Source organism: Falco punctatus (genome assembly GCF_963210335.1).
Source record: "Falco punctatus genome assembly, chromosome: 4".
NCBI lineage: Eukaryota > Metazoa > Chordata > Aves > Falconiformes > Falconidae > Falco > Falco punctatus.
In genome coordinates, this window is record NC_137583.1 from 10,130,292 (window position 1) to 10,151,807 (window position 21,516).

Genomic DNA, 21,516 nt, shown 5'->3' on the forward strand with positions numbered 1-21,516 from the left:
GTATTTTCTTTTACTGTTCTACTTGATACACATCATGAAACAAAGTAAAAATGAAAAGCATATGAAATAACATTGAGTAGCTACTCACAGTCCTGAAATCATGAATACACATATACTTATCTACCGATTATTTTATCACTTCTAGTCTCTGAATTGCAGCATCTTTGAGTTATTCATATTGCTACAAATATATTAAAAATATTTCAAGGAACAATTTTGTATACAAAACTATGAACCTCTTAGAAGAACTATTCACTATCCTTTTTATCCTTTTCATCTCATTAATCAGAAGCAAACTCTTGCAGTATCAGGACAGGAACTAAACTTCAAAAGAAGATCAAAATTTACAAAATGTTTTCAAAGAACACATTAAGCAAATTAAAGTTACCTGGTTTTCTGTAAGGAAGTTAAAAAAAATTAAAAAAAGGATCAAACTCACCATTTATTTCCAAAACCAACATGTAAACATATCATGAATGAAAAAGAGCCACTGTTCGTTGCACGCAGTGGTTAATTTTGTATTAATTATGTAGTATTAAATAATGACATTTATAAGTAGGGAAAAGGGACATGTTGTGCAACTGAGTTTACAGTTTATTTAAAACACATCACGGGATCTAGTTCAGTTATTGCAGTGTCATAAAAGCAGCATGTCAACTGATAAACATAAACATTATCTTAGAACCAGCTAATCCAAACAGATAAGCTAGTCATCCCTCATTTTAACAGACAGGCAACAATCCTGGGAATCAATACTGCTGAATAGTTTCTTGTGTCCTCCCAGTTCTTTCCACCTCACAGCCTTCTGCTCTTCATTGAAACCTGCTACATTAACTTTTCTGTATAATACATTCAAGCAACTTTAGAGAGAGTAACTATATACTGGGGAGGGGAATGCAAAATCCAATTAAGACATTGCAAATGGATGATTCCAAGATGAAGAATCACTTTAAATAGTTAAAAAACATGTGGAATACTTCCTACCCTTATATATATATATATATATATAATCAAAGCATGTATACTACTAATTGTGCTGTAAGAAAAATATGTCAAAAAATATAAAGAAAAGGAAGACGAGACAACTTTACTTGTAGTATCAAAGTACAGTTGCTCAAAGCATACATTTTCAAAAGTGAAATAATCTTGAAAAAAATCAGGAACATCCAACTTATTGTACATAAACTTCCTCATGGGTCTCTTTTTGCTTCCAAAAGGTTTAATTTTTATCAATTTTCTGTTGAAATACATTCTACTTTTTCAGACTACCTCTTCAGTCTGCCTGGTTTGTTCTAATTTATAATCCTATTTTCCAGAATTTTTTTAACCCTTCCCAGCTTGACATTACCTGGGTGTGTAATACATATCCATCATTCAGAACAGAGATGAAAGCCCCAAACATGACAAATCCTGCTAGACATCTTTCCAATCTCACCATGAATCATTGATAATTACACTTTGACAGTCTTCCAATCAGATAGGCATCTGTATAACACCAATTTAATCTCATATACTTCCCACCAGCTTGCTGATGAAAATCTTCTGAAATGATGTTGAAAGTTCTCCTAATGTCAACGTTACTACTGTTTTTCTCTTAGGCAGAATGCTCATTTTCCTGTCATCCAAGAAAATCAGACTTGTTTGACATTATTCTTGACAAATCCATATTAAGGGCTAGTCCTTTTTTGATATTTTTCCATTACATGCCTTACGTTTTAGAAATAGTTAATGATTTTTTAAAAATGCAATTAATAACATTTACAAATAATTCTATTTGTTCATAATATATTTTCCCAGAAACTGCAACAAAAAATATCAAACTTGTAATTCATTCATGCATGTCTTTTTTTCTCCCCCCCTCTTTCTTTTTCTTTTGGCAGGCAGCTAGATTTGCCCTTCTTCAGTCTCCTGGGAGTTCCCAAAGTTGGCTATGAGACTAAGGGCCCCCATTCAGGGTCAATTTCATCACACACAGCCAATCCAAAATTTTAATGCTTCAGTAAGAAACATTTCAGCTTTTAAGAAAGTAAATGTCATAAGCCAGTAGCCCTCCCATACACAAGGACAGATTATCTCTTTTCAGTATAAATGTGATGGATCACATCACATTTTTAGTCTTAAAATTATAGCTTTTTTGATAATTTTAATTGAAATTAGTTGTTTGAAAGAATCAATAACCATGTGGATAAGCAAAACTTACAAACTAGCTGATACAGCCAGCTTGGACTTCCAAACCCATTCCTTCAGAAAGGCTCCACTCCAAATGCTTTACAAGAAAACTAGGCAGCAATTAGATAAGAGGGATGGTCCTTTCATACATAAATACTTGATTACAAGAGAGGAAATAGCAGAAGCCCACAATCAAGTCATAAAACCAACAGAAGGCCCCTGTGGAGTTTTGCTGAAACCTGTGGCTGGGCTTTGTGCTGTTTGAAATACCCTAAGAAACCCAGAGAACAGGGTGAAGAGCAAGATGAAAAATTTTCCACACGGTATTCAGGGCAGTAAAGACAAAAGCCAAATGCAAAGAAGGATTTTGTAAGACCAGGCAATTAGGTAAGTGCTGGCAGATGAAATTCAGGGAGATAAATGAAATTACTCAGAAGTGAAAATAATCCTAGCTTCATGCATAACAAGCTGGGATCTAAACTGATTATAACCACTGGTGAGATTCTTCAGGTATGATTAATATTTCCATTAAAATATTAGTTCGATACTCAGTAGCAGTAAAAGAAAAATAAATGAAAGGTAACCCAAAGCTAGAAAGAACAAACTGAGTGTTGGGAATTCTTGGGAGAGACATACAGAATAAAAGGGCAAACACTATTGACCATCAATGCATTTTACACCTGTATTAAGAACATGAGCCATTTTGTCTCTTCACCTCAAGAAAAATTATGTAATAGGTCTGAAAAAAGACTCAGAGAAGAATCTTCTCACAGGAAAATAAGAGCACTTGTTAAAAATAAAGGATATGAAATGAATGAATAGAAGGACTTTAACAGAGTTACTAATTTACTTTCCCCTCAAGATGAGGAAACAGCTTTTTAGGAAAACAAACAAAAAACACCACCAAAAAACCCACACATAACCACTTTGGTAGGTGACAGTGTCTGAATACCAGATCTAGATTCCAAATGACAATACAAGATATTTGACATTTCCATAAGAAAGGCTACCAAAACAGAGTATATTAGGATGTTCCTCCTACTGCTACTTCAACCGTCACAATTAAAATAGCTAACCAGTAAGGCTTGTGAATAGCAGAACCTCCATCAAACATGTTTTTGGTCCTAGCAGCATCCTAGTGCACCTACTATAAATAAATATTCAGTAACTATTACTGTCAGTCTGGATACACAAAAATAATAAATTAATTTGCTGTACTGAACTCCTGATCAAGACCCAGTCAACTTCCCGCTAAAGTAACTGGTGTCAGGCTTGTTAGTTCCAAAGGTATTTAGGCTCATGACATGCCTAAGAGGTGGAAAGTTTGGAAAAAAGCACTGATGGTGTCACAAAGCCGGAAGTAAATTAAAAATTTAATTTGTTGTTGCCTGCCAACAAAGAAGTTTAGATTAGGAATCTGGAAGTGAGAGAAACATAGGATTGCGTTTTTGTCTGGGGAAAGTTAACAGATGGTCTAAAAAGGATCAGCTTTAAAATAAGACCAGCAGCCAAAAAGTGTGTGGAGAGAGCAATACAAAAATTTTTTGATCTATTCTGTGCCACTGTTTTGTATAGCTTTGTAAAATAGCACAAAGCTTGACCTTATAGCTTTATTCAACCAGATTAAAATACTTCAATCTTTTCACAACTTTGGGAAAAGAACGTTATGTGAGTATAAGTATTTAAAATACTTATTTACAAGATGTTCTTTTCTGAGACACAAGTCTCTGCAATGTTGCTGAAAAGACAACTTCAACTTCATTCTGTAACAGATTTACAGAAGCTTACATATGAGGATTTAATAGATCTTCTAACTTTAACAGCTAAATGCCTTACAGCTTACACAATATGCCTGTGCATGTTTATTTATACTTTTGCACAGGTGGCTCATTTACCTCTTCAGAAAAGGTTGCTAAGTATATTTAGACTGTTGCTGCAAAAAAGCACTAGAGAAAGTCTCAAAAATAAGAAAAAGTATAGCGACAATCATTCTCTTCAGCTATTATGTGAATGAATGCTGCATGAAGGAAATTATAACCTGTATTCAGATTCTTATTAGTGTGCTTTCCTACTGTTTAGCAGCCAGAGGCAGATAGATCAAGACATACAATTCTTGTAAATGTCAAACTTGCTCCAGCATAGGATACAGTACCATAAGTAAATCATCAAGTACTTAACCATAAACCAACACAAAGAAACTGTCAAAATTATTTACCTGATTTTCTTCATGGGAAACTCTCATTTGTTCTTTAAGAACTGACATTCTGGCTGCTTCCTCTTTCCTCAATACTCTTTCTTTCTTCAGCTCAGGACTCCAGAAGGTTTTGATGCTATTCATGGAGGATCCCAGCTTGCTGTCCTTAATATCTAGTTCTTTTCTAAGAAGATCATTCTCCCTCTGTAGTTCCTTAAGCTGAGCCTGCAGGTCTAACATGGTACTGTCTCTAACCTGTCTCAGCATAGAAGGAACCTGATGGTGGTGATGGTGTGAAGATGTGGTCAGACCTCCATGCTGATCAGTATAAGAAAGGACATCTGTGTGCGAAAGTCCAGCTGAAGCAATATTAGGACTGCTCCCCATAGCTGTGACTCGACCACCATACACAGCCCGATTTGTAGCCCTTCCAAGAGTCATTGTGCCCTTTGGGAAAGTAGTAGAAGCTACACCTTCATGGTCACTCAGATACATTGGTCCAGATGTTGCATAGGCTGCATTAAGGGACTGGATGTTCTCCATCGATAACGTCTTACCTGTTCCTCCTCCTCCTCCACTATTTGTTCGCCTGTGGCCCAGGCGAGGGGATCTTGGCAAACGAGGAGACCTGGAGGGACTTCCTTCCAAGTTGCTGATTGTTCTTGCACTTCCATACATTTTTCTTCTACTTTGAGGTACTATTTCGTAATAAATTAGTAACACTAAAGTTGAATATTAAATTTATAATTCCAGCTAGAAATATTGGCAGTTTCACTGCATTCTTCCAATAGGCAAAAATCTATTGTTCCTCCAAAGTCAGAGACCTGAAAAAAGATACAAAATTAAGCAAATTTTCATCATGGAAAATAAGTAATCAGCATACATCAGAAATTAAACTAACCCACTTCCCAGAGTAATTACTTTAAAAATAAAATTTACTATATATTTTGTATTTAGGATGACTAGTTAAAAATGTATATTCAAACTATTTTCATTCAGAAGAATAAACTGTTCATTTATTTCAAAATAGAAAATATCTTGACATTTTGACTTATTTTAACAAGCTTTATGTCACAATAAACAGCATGGGCCCAAAAACTCATCTTAGCCTTTTGTTAATGGGCTTAAATGGCTGTCCATGTGGAATTAAAGGAAAAAAAATAGCCATTGTTGACTTTAAGAACTACACAAACTAAGATACTGCATTTTTAAAAGACAGCATAAAAGTAGCAATTCAGCTGTTCTGTATGTTCTCGAATAATATTAGATTAAGACAGAACAAGCAAATAGGCAGAGGTTTAAATCTTTGTTTAGATTAACAAAGAGCTTTTTGGATAGGAAAAAAGATGAAGGAAACAATGTTTCTTTCAGCTGTACAAAATGTTTCTTTCAGCTGTACAGTTCAGCTGTAACCAGTAAAAGCATATTTTAGTAAGAAAAATTAGTAATAAAACTAAGCTAATTTGAGTGAATATTTCCTTCTGAACAATTAATACTGTGTTGCAATACATCATATTTGTTCAATGAAGTACTAGCTTGCTAATATTTATTGTTAATAAGCTTCTCAAGAAAAGGCTGCATGACAATAATCTAGGTTTTCATTTAGAAAAGGAAGGCTTGTGAAATACAATTCTCTTTTTTCCCCTATGGAAATCATATTATTGCTTTGCTAGAACTATCCTTGTAATTTATTTAACCAAACAACAGACAGATGTGGACCAAAACTTTGCTCTCAAATTCTTCAACACTATCATTATACATTTACCAAGTTTTGAGTAAGTATATTAACTTCACGTAGCATAAATATAAACATACAATAGGACTTTAGGATTAGGTAGGCCCACTGATTATTTTTCTTTAAACAAATCTGACCATTTCAATAAATTTGTGGTATTAATTAAATTGGTGGTCATTAACCAGCTCCAGTACCATTTATTTCAAAGGTAATGAAAGGAAGAACAAAAGTTAGATTCAGTCAAATGTAGTATGTTAACAATACCCTCAAGGCATCCTCATTATCTATAGATACATTATTTCTGTGTTTTAAAACATCTGTTCTACATTTGCTGTGAAAAAAAAAAGTGTTGCTGCAGAGACAGGCAGTAGGTTGATTTGATGTCATATTTATTAATAACCTTTAGGATGTTAAAGCCTCACCAACAATACTAGCATAAAACATTACAGATACTAACAGTGTCAGCAAACAAGAAGCATACCAAGTTCTCCACTGACCCCTCATTATCCAACACTATCATATACCACAGTTTATATGAATTGCAACAATTCCTTGGTATATGTTACGTTTTCATAAATTTAACAGCCACCATAGTCTAAATAAAGCATTTTTGTTTCATTTGCATTACCAGTATGTTTCTGAATTAGCTGAGATGTTTCAAATTGTTCAACTTATTTCAACTACTATTATACAGGGACCATTCTTGTGAATTTTTACCTGTTTCCCAAGAGGTTACAAGAGTCTTGTGTGAAGAATCACAAGATTCAGAAGCAGAAGGCATAGCACTACACTACACTGAAACACTGATGACAATGCCACTATGGGTGCTCAGCAAAAATATAGAAGCGTGGTATTTATTCAACATTGATAATTTGGAAACACTGAACTTTTCATACTGCACCCAGGCTGCTCCATTAAAAGTAATTCATCTCAATGCAAGCACTGCCCTCATTAGAATGACTCAAACAAGCTAACATAACATGGTTCCACACAAACTATGTTAACAAGACCAGTAATTCTGTCATAAAACTACCACTTTTTGCCACGTACAAACAATTCAGCAATGCATAAAGCAAAGCAGGGGTACCTCGTTCAATGAAAAAATGTAGGTTTTAAACTGTTTAGGAAGACAGGCATAAGATTTTCTTTCCTACTTCAGGACTACATAACTAATAACACAAATATTTTTAATTCTAGAGACAAAAGCCTGATCCAGCTTCTGAAGCCACGAAAACCTCTTAAAGCTTCCTGAGTTCAGCCTGAAACAGAACAAGGTCTTAAAATAAAAGGTTAGTCAGGATGAGTTTGGTACAGTGCTCTGGGTGATGCTCTGTTTGTGTTGAGAAAGGAATGTACTCTGAATAATTAGAAAAGATAAGGTGGGCACCTGAAGGACATAAGGAGACCATCAAGTCAGGAAATCGTTGAACAAAGGAAATGGAAAGGTCTACTCCACCTAGATCCCACCTATTGTGAATGGAATGATTAGATGTCAGAATCAAATGAGTATGTATGTAAAGACCTTGTGTAACCTCTCATGAAAACTGTATAAAATACCTAACTTTTACCTGAAAACTTTGAAGCTAGTTTGTCCAGTGCAAATCGACTAGCTCCCCAGTGTTGCACGAAATACCTTTGTTGCTTAAAGACAAAATTAGTCTCTGAGCAGTTACTCTGTGCCGTTTTGGCATCAGCCCCAAGGTGCACAGATTTAAAGGAGCCAGATACAACTTGCTGATTTGCATTTTCAAATGTTAACATTTTATCATGAGTACCCAAACCTGCCCCCCTTTTCTGATGTCAACCAGCATTCAAGAGATGACCCAGGACTTGTTCCACAAAGAAATGGTGCAGCTTTTCTGCCATCTCAATTTCAGTGCATTGATCAATAAAAATCATATTTCATCATGGTGACTGGGGGCAATGCAATTGCTCATCCAAACTCTCAAGTGCCAGCCATCCTCTGGTCAAATAATATCATTCATAATGCACTCCGAGAAATCCACCCTTGTATATTTCTAGTTTCCTGAGAAAGTTCTGTTGCTCCTTCAAAGAGGATCTCACATGAGATCAGAGCTGAAGATCATTTTCCTTCCACTGGCTCATAGCAGATCCTAAGCAAAAACAACTGTCTGCTGAACTGATGCAATTCCCCTACCCCCCACCCCCCAAAAAAATCGGACCTAATGCAAAACTAAGACTGCTAGCATAAGCTGTCAATGTCAATTTAAACTGGATACAATCAAATAATTTTTGATACAGCAGACCTGATACATGGCCAGGTTGTGGGGATGGGACCAGATTTGTTGATCCTCAACAGTACAGGTACAGAATACCCCTATATCATATCAATACGGGTTTTCCTTGCCATTGCCACAGTCTGACAAACAAGTAATTTATGCTTCTTCCTTTGAGTCACTTAATATCCTACCTTAGCCTTTTGTTTTTGTCCCTGATATGTATTCTTAGGTACTTGGTTTGCCTTTTAGTTTACTAGCTGTGGTCCATCTTCCTTTCTCTACTTCTGTGAGGTTTTGAGAAGTCCTCATCTCAAAGCAGAGAGTTTTTCTCGCTTAGTGCTCCAATGCTTATCATTGAACCCTACTGAAAAAGGGAATCGCCATCCCTCATGCAAAGGGAGGCTAATTTCTCTCTAGACTTCTCCTTTAATAAAACTGTTCACCTACTGACTTAGCATTGTAACTTTCATAAGCCTGTGTAAATTCTGAAAGCAACAGCAGAAGCAAAACGCTACCAGCCAAAGGAATGTAATTATCTCCACAGAAATTTCATTAGCTTTATTTTCCCCCATAAAATAATCAATATTGAGACCCCTACGTAGAAAGTGCAAGCACACTGACAATATGCTTGGTTTTCTTACTTTCACAGGCTACTAAGGATAGCTCACAGACCAAAAGCTGGTAACTACAATTTAAAGAAATTCTTATACAGTGTATCTCTATTTTAATTTGCAATTCATTACCTTCTACAACCTGAATTATACAGACTTGCTTTCTTGCCAACACTTTTGAAAAAGGAAAGCATGTGAAAGTCTGCTTTTTGGAAGTATATATATCAAGGATAAACCTTGAGTCTTCCGTTATGGCCATGAAAAGTCTCAGACACAGCAGAAGCCACATACCACTGCTTTATGGAAGAGGGGAGAAAGGCACCTAACACCATTTTCTACTATTTACTGTGTATACACAGAGCCTTCCTAGCTTCAGGAAGATTTACTGTGTTGTCTCAACACACCAGGAATAGAAGGCATGAAGAAACAATATTAGGAAGAAGCAGTATCAGCCTCAGGGTTTCAACAGTTGCCACACAGATAAACATTTACTGCCTGGAAAAAAAGAGAAGATCCCTTTCCCCATCTTCCCATAGAAACTGCTGACCCAGAGCAATTCTAGTTGAACTTAGAGTGGGCAGGTGGGATACAGATTATTCCATCTTGAAAACTAAACTGATTTTATATCACTATTTTAATTTAGGGGGGCAAATCTTGGATGAAAAACAATTGCTTTAGAGTAGTAACATTTCAAGTATGCTTTTGCTGAACCCTTATGCACCATAGTGCAAGGAGTGGAAAGAAAGATAAATGGAATCAAGTGGAAATATAAAAATCTCATATATGATGGGGAGGATAGGAGAGCTGTATAGACAAGAACAGTGTACCCAAAACTAAAGAGACCAATCCTCCCTCTCTCTTGACAGAAGCCCAGAAGCTGTAGATCTTGCAGTAGCAAGCACAAAGGAGCTCTAATACAACTCATGAAGGTTATATCCCCCTGAAAACTTTTGAGACAAAAAGTTACCCAGATTCAGTCAGTCAGTCTGGTCTATGACTGACTGCAGACCTACTGCATGTATTTTCCAATAAAAGGTTATTCTGAGTTTTAAAATCCAAATCAGCTTAATAGTACTAGAACAAAAAATATTCTCATCTACTTGTCTCAATATTTTCTTACTTTAAAAAACACTTTTTAATGTAAATATGACTTTAAAAGTAACCATTATGATTGTGACTAACATTTTGCATTGCAAACAAATCCAGAATATTAAGCATGAATTCTCAACTGGGGGGCAGGGGGCAGACACCGGACCCTTCCCCAACCCCCATGCTTTCATCAGCCTTGAAAATCCCAACAAATAAGAAACAGTCACGCTAAAATACTTCCTGGTGGCTGTTTTGACTTAAGCTTAGTTTATTTTCCACATTTTTGCCTCATCTCATCACCTGCCCTCTGGAGACAATAACATCATGGGTTCAGATTATCCACATCACTTAAGTCTCTGACATTGCATTTTATTTGCTTCTTAACTATCTATTTTTATAGAGACTTAAAACATAGGATTCCAGTATAATGCTAATGGAAGGTCTGTCTCATTCAGTTTACTTTCCAAATGCATTACTTCTACATTTTACATAATTACAGCTTCCTTGAAATACTGTCTTCACAGAACCCCATTAAGTTCTGGTTTTCACTGGTTATATACTCTTTTGCACACAAACACACCCCCAATTATTTTTGTTAAGTATTTAAACAAATCAATGGCAAGTTCAAAGCAATTGAACATTTTCTGTGTTGTGTCTGTCAATCTTTTCATAAGAACTCCAAAAGAATTGCGTAGAGGCACTGTAGCTTAGCCTCAAAACAGACTAGGGGCTACTTTGCCTGTTTCCTGAGCTCTATGAATCCTGATGATTCAGAAAAAAATGGAAACTAGATCTTGCCAGACAAAAGCCTATGGTGTCTGAATAATTTTTAAAGAAGTTATTAAATTCTTCCTTAATTCAATTGAGGAGAATTACAGTATGTTGTTACATTCCATGGCAGTCCTGTAAAGTGTTTGGACCGAAGCAGCCCAGCAGTCTCAGTCAGATCAGATACTCCAAACCATTCAAAACAGGTAACAGTCTGAACTCTGCTACCAATCCTGCATGCAGCCACAGCGCATGGAGAGTTCGCACCAGTTTCACGTTAGAGGTTTCACTAACAAGCAGGCGCTAGACAGCATGCAGTGTGGTTAATTCCACAGCAAATTTAACAACTTTATTGAAAAAAAATTATCAAATCACACTATGCTGGAAAACACCAAGAAGTGTAGAAAAAATTCAGTAACTAGACACAGGGCCAGAGACAACAAAATGTAGCAAACCTTTCCTCATTAGATATTCCCATGAAAGAAAACATAATATGAGCAAATATTCAGACTGTGCTCAGGAAGTACATTGACCAATAAATCCAAAGTATCATCTTAACCATACAGAAATGATTCTTCATATTACTGACAGCAGCCAAATATATTTAGTGAAGGATAAAGAGACTCTATTCCTTCCTTTTCCTGTTTTTCGGGCATTTGGGGTTTTGGGGTTTGGTTGGGGTTTTTTTGCCTAGACTAGGTCACATGATTATCCTAAGGGTCAGCGTTACCATTGCCTTATCATCAACTGCTAACAAGCATCTAAAAACAGAGCTACTTTCTGACTTTATGTCAATATATCTCACCTGTTGTTTATACCATCTTCATAGGGAGGCATAGTGGGGCCAGAACAGCCACCAAAACACAGATGGGGGAGGCAAGAGAAGAGGGGACAGGGGAGAGAAGAATTCTGACAATTATGCTTAGAAAGCTTAGGGCCAGTTGGAGTTTGTCTCCCCTCTGGCCAGAATCACCTAGTCAGCAGTAAGTTTGGATATTAGCCAAATACTTAATAGCTTTGCACAATTACTTGCCAATATTAATAATCAGCCAAGAGTGCAAACATTTGTAATACTACTGAAAGCTTTAAAGGAACCCCTTCCTTACAGCTAACCTTCCCAAATAATACATAGTGACAGCTAAGTGCAGAAATTAGCAATCCGATTTTTTAAATACTTAAAGGCTTCCAAACCATCTAAAACTGTTTAGTACTCTACAGCTCCCCAGATATAAACAAAAACCAACAAAAGAAATAAGAGATTATGTAGAAGATAATGTTACAGATCTGCTAATAAGTTAGATTTAATTGACTTTATTTGATTTTATAAAAATCATTTGGAATAAGAAATATATTTTCATGAAACTTGTAGTTGCACAGCAAAAGCAGCTATGAAATCCTCTGTACAGCCCTGTAGCAAGGCCAAAAGAATAGGTCAGAATCACCTAGTAGGAATGATTAGAACTTAGATAACAGACTTGAGATTCAAGATGATTGGATACAGTATTTACAGGTAGACTAGGAGAATGCATTGAAATGTCAGAATGTAGAATTAATGGGAACTGGGGAGAGGATTTCTTTGTATTTGACTAGTTTTCTGTATGTAGAAAGTGTATTGAAATGTCAGAATATAGAATTAATGGGAACTGGGGAGAGTCAACTGGAACAACTTGTAGTTACCTGCCAAGAAACCATGAACTTTAGTAAAAGGTAATTCTGGCAGGGGGAGATCGCAACCACCGACTCATATACCACCTACCCAAATCACACCCCAGACCCATTTCTGGACCTTTCTAACCTTTACTGCGAAGAATCGCATATGGGAGGAGAGTATGTTAATGGTTTTTGGGGAATATTATAATTATGCATGAATACTTAATGAATATGCATGAATAAGTTCTATATATGGTGTATGATTTTGAAACTTGGTGTGCGTTGGTCGTGAGAGGACTCACTCACGCACCTGGCTGTTAATAAAGAAGTCTCTGCTTATCTACATCACATTGGTGTTGATAAGTTCTTCATTCCAAGATTTCGGTAACAATAGTGTTCCCATGTTCTTCACTAGGACTCACATCCCCTGTATTTTGAGACACCACAAAAAGGAGATTCACAGAAAAAGTTCTGTTCCATCAGCATGTCCTAGCAAGCAGTCAAGGATTCTATTAAAATAAAGGAATCATTTAAATACTCCCTTATCACAACAACAACCACCTCTATACACAGAACTCTAGGGATGCATGTATATTTAAAGTAGCAACCAAGAGCCAGAAATATTTCTGGCACATTCTTTTATTTTACCTAGGGTTTTGACTGCTTTAACGGTGGCTCAACGTATTGTCTTAAGAGATAATTTTTTATCATCTGTGCTGATTAAAAATAAAATTAAAAGCAACACGATGCAAACTAGATACAGAGAACCAAAACTTATTGTACAGTATACGTCCTTTCTTCATTAATCTGAGCAGCAAAGCATTTCTTATTTTAATAAAGTAACAAAAAGATAATGAACCAAATGCTGGTTCATATAGAGTTAGTATCAGACCTGCACTGGTTTTATTAAGAAAGCGGAGTATTTCTTCCCTACTTATTTACCAGACTTATCAGACTGATAAATTACTTATTCCTCCCTCCCATATTTCAATCATAAGAAAAGGACCCATTTCTTTCTACCACTCTACTATTCCTTAAAAGTTTGAGAAATAAAATATACATGACATTAAAAGCAACATCATCTTCATTTAGGTTCCTTAGAGTGTCTTGAATCTGCATTTCTAATGTAAATGTAAGTTTTACTATAGTCTGCACAATAAATTTATTTTTACTTGTCAACAAGCATTAATTTATGTACCTTCTCTGTAGTTAGTTATAAAAACAGTACATATGTAGTTGTGCATAAAGTTAGTTTCAATGTCTGGTATGACCTTACAAGTTGGAAATGTCCCTGAACTCTCATCAATGCTAAATGAAAGAACTAGCATTTATCACCTCACAGGAATAGTTCATCACACCTGCCTATCTTCCATTTCTACTCCATGCAAGCAAAATTCTACAAGAAGGAGAAAGTAAGAATGGCTGCTGAATATGCATCTAATGACATACATGGAAAATAAAGTCATCAGGTATTCTAGTGTTATCAGGTGCAGCGACAGCAATTAACACTCCTCATGCAATCAGTAAACTCCAGCCATGGAAATATTTGCTCAAAACACAGTATTAAAAAACTCAGGAAAAAAAGCAGTTCTGACTGAATTATCAGGACTGTAAATTATATTACTCTCAAGTATTTTTGAGTTAAAAAAAAAAAAAAATCAACAATACCTTTTTAACTCTCATTTATACATGTTTCAGTTTTAAAATAAAGCTAGTGCTCAGTAAAAGTACAATTTTTCAATGCACTGACTTTTTATTACAATGTTAGAGGCATTGTAATTGTTTTAAACCACTTTTAAAGTGTAATATTAATTAGAAATGGGCTTTAAATAAAAAGAAATATTTAAACTTCACCAACTGACATCTCCAGTACTTCGTAACCTCTAAGTTGGGTCTTTCTGGTGTTGAAACACCAATTCTTAATATTTTATCTCTAACACTTCCACTACAAGAATTCTTTCCTGCACTCCTTGTGACAGGAAAAAGTCTCCCTGGAGTTTCTAAGATGCCTAAGGGAGGCGAGAAATTTAAGATTTTTTTTTGTGTGTGTGTGTGTCAAATATTAAAGACCTGAAGATAGCTCATAAAAAAAAAAAAAAAAAAAAAGAGGCTTCTATAGCCAAACAATGGCAGAAAATCACATCTGATTTTCATTGGTTTTGCCAGAGAACACACCGTATCTTTATAAAAAGCTGTAGGGCAGTGTATTTGCCAGTTCTGGGGAAACACAAAGTAGTACAGCCTACATAACAAATTATCTTCCAATGCAGACATATCGCTGTCCAAGCTTATTCTGATTTAATGGTCAATCAGCAGAAGCAGGGATGTTTAGCATCATCCTTTGTTTAAAATATTAAGCATCAGCACTAACAGTGTTGCTAAGAGCTTCAAAGACACAGGGTAAAATATCTCAGTTTTGCTAGATCAAACTTCACAGTCCTGAGCAAATTGTTTTGCTAGTCATCTGCTCCCTCTGCAACTTCTAATGTTAAGATCCTATTTTTCGGTGGGGTGGGGGGGAAGGCAAGTGGTGTAACCACAAGTAATAAGCTGTAGAAGAGTGAAGCCGAGTTAATTCTCATTGATAACATACAGCTGTGGGTTGGCTTCAGGGGCCCTGGGTTGGCCGATGTAGATAAGGTGCAGCTGTGGCTGGTTCTGTTAAGAGGCTGGGCAGCCGAGGAAGAAGAAGAGAGAAGAAAAGAGAGAGAACAAATGCCCTAGGTGAGGAAAGCCCAGGAGAAGACAGCATAGGGACTGGCATGAAGAGTATGTTGGTATGAGATGGTAAAAGACCTTGTTACAGCTGCCCAGTTTTGAGAGTGCTGCGACAATAAGCCATAGAAAAGTACATTCCAAAACACTGCCTGCACTCTTCAGGTTTTTTTACTCAGCTTCCCTGCACCATAACAACCTACTCAGGACATACAGATAATTCTAAAGGCTTGTCAAGCTTTATTCTTTCCAGAGAAAGAATGCCTAACATTTTAGTCCTTGCAGGTACGCAGGTGTCATGTATTTGCTAAATTCTGCATTCTAGTCTATATTCATTGTGCCTTCCATCCTGTAATTGTTAATCAGTTGTGTCTTATTTTTTTCTCAATAAGAAATCTCATTTATCTATTCAAGTCTGCATTTACGCACTTCAGTCTTTGTGGAGGATTATTCTAAGCCACCTCATTAGCCAGAAAAACAGTACTTTTAGTTTAATTACTATTAAATAACAGTAAAAAAAGTTAAACATCTTAAATCTTTACTAAAATAGTCAAGAAACATTTGGTCAAACAACATTAAAATGTAGAAGTCTACACTATTCCTCAGGATTACTGAAAACTTATGCCTGAGTAACATGATTTTGCTTTGCTTTTACCAAAATTTACCTAACTTGAATGACTACTTAACAATTAACAGAAACACTGTCTTTGTTATAGACTGCATTACCTTTCTACTTCAATTCAGAAGTTAAAGCTTAAAAATAAGCATGATTAATAAAACCTGAAAGTTTCCTAGTAAAAATTGGAAGATCAGACTTGTTTTTAAATTAAAAATGGCAATAAATGCCACCTTTCTTCCCCTTTCAAGCAACATCTTAGTTGTTATTTATACTTAGTAATGACAAAAACCTAATACTTAAAGCTTCTTTACAAAGCACCTGTAACTTCAAGAGGAACACAGAGACAATCCCAGTCAGAATGGTTTGGGTTGGAAGGGACCTTAGAGATCATCTAGCTCAAACTCCCCTGCCATGGGCAGGGACACCTCCCACTAACACCAGGTTGCTCCAGGCCTCATCCAGCCTGGCCTTGAGCACTGCCAGGGATGGGGCATCCACAGCTGCTCTGGGCAAACTGTGACAGTGTCTCACCGCACTTACAGTGAAGGATTTTGTGCTTACAGCTAATCTGAATCAACCCTCTTCCAGTTGAAAGCCATTACCCCTTGTCCTATCACTACGTGCCCTTGTGAAAGGTCCCTCTCCAGCTTTCTGGCAGGCCCCTTGAGGTACTGGGAGGCTGCTGTAAAATCTGCCTGGAGCCTTCCCTTCTCCAGGCTGAACGACCCCAGCTCTCTTAGCCTGTCCTCCCACCCTCTGATCATCTTTGTGGCCATCATCTGGACTCAATCCAATAGCTCTGTGTCCTCCTTATGTTGGGGACCCCAGAGCTGAATGCAGCACTCCAGGTGGGGTCTCACCAGAGCAGAGGGGGAGGATCACCTCCCTCGACCTGCTGGTCATGCTGCTTATGATGCGGCCCAGGATACAGTTGGCTTTCTGGGCTGCAAGCACACATTGCTGGGTCAGGTTGAGTATCTCGTCAGCTGAAACTCCCAGGTCTTCCTCCTTGGCAGGGGCAGGGTGGTGTCTCAAACCATTCTCCTTCCAGCCTGTATCTGTGCTTGGGATTGCCCCAACCCATGTGCAGGACCTAACATATTTTAAAATATTTTTTTCTAGCAATACTACACATATATTTCATTATAAACCTGTGTAAAGAATCAAATGAGGATATACTTCAACTTGAATTTCCATTTTTATAATTACTTTTTAAAGGTAAACAGGGTAAAGGAAACTAAAAAAAATTTTAAGGAAAAAATAATATATCCATAATGATTTAAATAGCCAAGCTTCTTTTTCTTCACTGCAATCTCATTCACCTTGCTTATGGCGCAACCAAGTTGTACACCATAAAAAGTGAAGTAGGTCGATTCACATTTGCAACTTCATATTGCTAACTTATCATCTAGTCTCCATTTCCTCTGTCTTTTTTATGAGCAAGGAAAACTGAATCCTTGACAAAACAAGTTATAGTCCAAATTCTTCAGCCAAATGTGAGGATCTAAGTCACAAAGTCAACACTTTAAATTCTGTGCATGCTAATGACACCAAGTTGCAATACTGATAGAAACCTTAATTCTTCTTACAGAATAATTGCATGCATTTATTTTTTTCCATTTGCATACTCTGGACTAACAGAGGCCATTGTGAAAGTAAGCAACACTTACTTATGAAGACAAATACTACTGCAGAACTTTGTTAGCTCAACTGCTATATCATCATGCAAGAAAGGAAGATAGGTCAAGGATCACTCCAAACATATTGATCCCTTGTTTCAAGATTAAGACCTGTTGTGATGCTTTAAACCATGTAAAAAGAGCTCTTAGAATTCAAGTATTGAAAAGACCATGTTTGATCTTCAAAATTAATACAAGAGATTCATAAAAGTTATACTTGATAAAAGTATGGGTTTTATGGTTTTATATATGTTTCTACTAAAGACATTGCTTCAAACTGAAAGTTTTTGTAAACACACTCTGTGTGACACCCAGTATCTGTCTTTCCCCTTGCTGATAAGGGGGAACTCCCCCTATGCTAGTAAATAAGGTCGTAAGAGATTAACAATAGAAGACACAGAATAGAGTTAATTAAATGCTCAGTAATGACAGAACAAAAATATCATTATATTACACAAATCTGTCCTCACAAATTATGTCTACAATAGGAAAAGTCACACTTCCAATGCATCAGGAATGTTTTGATAATACCAAAGTAAACAATGTTTTCCAAATATGGCCACAAAGGTAGAATACCAAAAAAAACTTGTTGCACATGTTCACACCAGCAAACAACTGTATTGTCAATGTTCATATCAACAGCGTTTAAACTATAAGGCTTTTCACCATATAACACATACATATATTATTTGCTGTCTTTATAGTGTGTATTTATTTGTTTTAGGAAAAAAAACGAGGAACTGAAAATAAGGTAAAAGGAAACTGACTGAATTTACTAAGAGACCTGTAAATTTGTTTATTTTCATATTAAGTATGTTAAAAAATATTCTGCCATTGACATTATGTAACACTTTTTAAGAGGTATTTAAAACTTCAAGTCTATCTTAGAAATAATCAGACATACTTCTACACAAAGGAGTATTTTCCATTCAATTCACTAAAGCTACTCACATGAATGTTATTAAACAGTAGCTTATATATTTGCAGGATAAAGCTTGTTTGTTGTTTTTTTGCTACAATGTTTCTATTCTCATAAGAAAGCAACAGAATAGTCATAGGATCAGCTATTAACACTACCTGTGAAACTGACAGCATTTTCTTAGAATACTTAAAGTACTGGCGTATTTACAAATTTGTCAAGCCTAAATATCCACTATGCATTTTATATTTCTTGGATTCAAGGATAGTAATAGACATACTAGAATTATAAAACAAAAGCGTATGTGTGCATTCAGCATGCTTTGAAGCCATTAGAATTCAAAAACGTGCAGAACATCTCCTCTCTCTTCACTAGGATATAAGGGAATGCACACAGTTTAGGACATGACCAAAAAAAAGAAACTGGTTATGCCTCAGCCACATTAGGTCAAAATTCTCCAAGGAACTTATAGGCTTTTTAAGTGATGCAAGTGATTTTGCAGATTACCTCTCAATTTAGCATAGAATCAGGAACCTGGAACCATGAGAAGGCACTGCACCTCCCATTACCTTTTTACTTATTTATTCACAGAAAAGGCTGAAAAGAGCTCCCTAGCCACTTGGTTATTGACAACTTCATAGTGCAATTCACTCTTCCACCTTTGCGCTGACACTAAACCCATCTTAGCTGACCGTAATCATGCCAATTCACAAATGCAATTTGTAGGTCCTTAAAGGCATCTAATGTGAACATTTGGCATTGATGACATGTAATTGTAACTGCTTTCCTTAAGGAAAAAACAAATTGAGCAGTTTTCAAATGAAGTCTGTGGAACTGATATATAAATGAAAACCAATATACACCATGTCTTCCAATACTTAGCTATCAAAAATAAACATGCATCTCTGGAAGACAGTTTGCTCTGTAAAGCACCTCATAATACCCATTTCTTGCACTGTTATTTGACATTGGTCAACAAAGAGCTATGCTTTACTATGTCCACTAATCTGAATTGTTCAAAGAACATAAGTGGTAAGAACTGTATTTCCAGAATAATATATTTTGAGGAAAAGAAAGCACTACAGAAAACTGTTTAAGTCCAAGTCCACACCGTCACAGAAATAACACAGACCTATGCTGTTTTGTAAAGTTATTAAATGATTCAGATATTGTATATACCACAGATACAATGAAATGTTATCTTAGCAGACTATCTGTAAATTAATTTTAGTGGCCATTAAAAGTGCTTAGTTCACCATACTGAAACCTGAAGAAGCATCAGCACAATCTCCAACTCAGCACATCTCAATTTATATTTGACAAAAAGAACTCAGTTCCTGAGAATTCAAGTAGTATGGTCTCCAAGTCCATTCAATGTGTTATTTTTGCAATGAGACAATCCAAATGGATGCCAAATAGCACAGCCACGAGTACAGACGCAGTAAACTTCCACTAGGAATTGGAATGAAGTCAGCAAAAGTGTATTCTCTTAGCTTCTCAAAATAAATAGAATAGTATGCCTAATAAGTCAGCATTCATCCCAAGTGACCTGAGATACTTACTTGGAGGGAAACTGTCCCCCCTATTACCAATGCTCTGTGCAACATGTAGTCTCTGTCATTCCTGAATTTCGTCCAACAGATCACTTCTGTTACATTTCTTTCACTTCCTTCCAAATAAACTGCACATTATAGCCAGCTAGACAATCATTATAGACATTGCTTTCTTTAGTGACTTCCCACCACAACTCCGCAGTTATCCCAGTAACTACAGCACATTATTTTCACATGTACCAATACCATTTATCTTTCACTGGTCTTTTTACTCCTTCGATGGTTTCATGGCATTTCCTGCACAATTCGAGATTTTTTTAAAAAGTGATTTAACTATAAAATACATCTCATAATTTTCCATTTCTGTAGAATTTACCTGTTACATTCTACATCTGCATTGTTGGAGGGATAGGATAATAAGCATGACAAGCAGTGAGAAGCTTAAAAAAAAGACAGTAGTTATTGAAAATGAGATACTTGAACTAAATAAAATGTACATTGGTCTTTAAGGAAGCCACATGCTAACTAGTCTGAAATACTTCAGCAAATGCAAGAGTGAGTTTCTAAGATAGTCTAGAAAGATGATACCCCTTTTCAAAAACCTAATCTTAAAACTTCTCAGAAAAGCTTAAGTTTTGCTGAGCATCCAAAACGTCAAATGTTCCCATACATCCAATCACAGCTTGAAAGTCTGAGGTATACCTCAAAATCTTAAAACACATTCCATCCGCCATCCTACAAGAACAGAAGTTTTGATACTATAGTTCTCCCTTATGCTCACTACAAACTAAAGAGATCGTAGTAATAGACAACTCTCCAAACATATAAACTGTTTACCTCAAAGTCTACACTTCTGATATCCTGAAGGAATTCCACAAATGCTGTGACAGTAATGGATGCTTATCCAAAGAAGTGCTAAAACATCTTTACTACTGTTAGCCTTTGTCAGAGCTCAGCACCTGATAGACTGTCTCTCAAAGGATATGAGGTTGGTGTTCCTAAGTGTTGTTACAACTACTCACAAACAAAATCTGGCTATTTAAGATATTCCAAACCTGGGCACTGCAAAAGCTGCTATCACTAAATGAATCGTAAGAATCCCTTGAGAACAACAACGGAAAGCAGCAACACAACTTAAATACTATACTACCAACATTCATTCAAATAAATTTACATTTTCTTATACAAACAAATGCTGGATATCTATGCTTACAAGCTTTCTTGGACCCCACAAATAGTCCACAGCCATTCTCCAAAGAAAACTCTTTTTGTTGGTCACGCCTTACATGCAAGCAGCAGTATATATAAACCTATCTCACTTTATTTCAAAAAAATTGTTTATAAAAAGCATTATTTTTAATTGTTCTCTTTTTTTGTTACCTAAAGTACTCCAAAAAAGATTTAACTGATGTTTCTCCCGATCTGCCTTTGCATTTTCCAAGTACCATCCAGAATAAGCAGCACTATTCAGTTCATTTAAAGAATTTTGCTTCTGAGCTTTCTCTCAATCACCTACAAATCTCAAAAAGAAATTATAATCTCATCTTGCTTTAAAGTAACTCTTGCCCTTTTGCC

At 36.1% G+C, this 21,516-nt stretch overlaps 1 protein-coding gene across 12 annotated transcripts in view; it reads right to left on the reverse strand.

Moving 5' to 3' along the window:
* ERC2 (ELKS/RAB6-interacting/CAST family member 2) overlaps positions 1–21,516 on the reverse strand; it is a 481,052-nt gene that overhangs the window by 433,706 nt on the left and 25,830 nt on the right. For 11 of the 12 annotated variants that reach the window (XM_080384963.1, XM_080384960.1, XM_080384958.1 and 8 more), the window contains one exon: positions 4,385–5,187. In XM_080384963.1, coding sequence (XP_080241089.1) covers positions 4,385–5,041 — 657 coding nt within the window. In that variant the 5' untranslated portion in view covers positions 5,042–5,187. Of the gene's footprint in view, positions 1–4,384; positions 14,966–21,516 lie in introns of those variants that run through there. The other variant, XM_080384959.1, reaches the window with a different exon arrangement.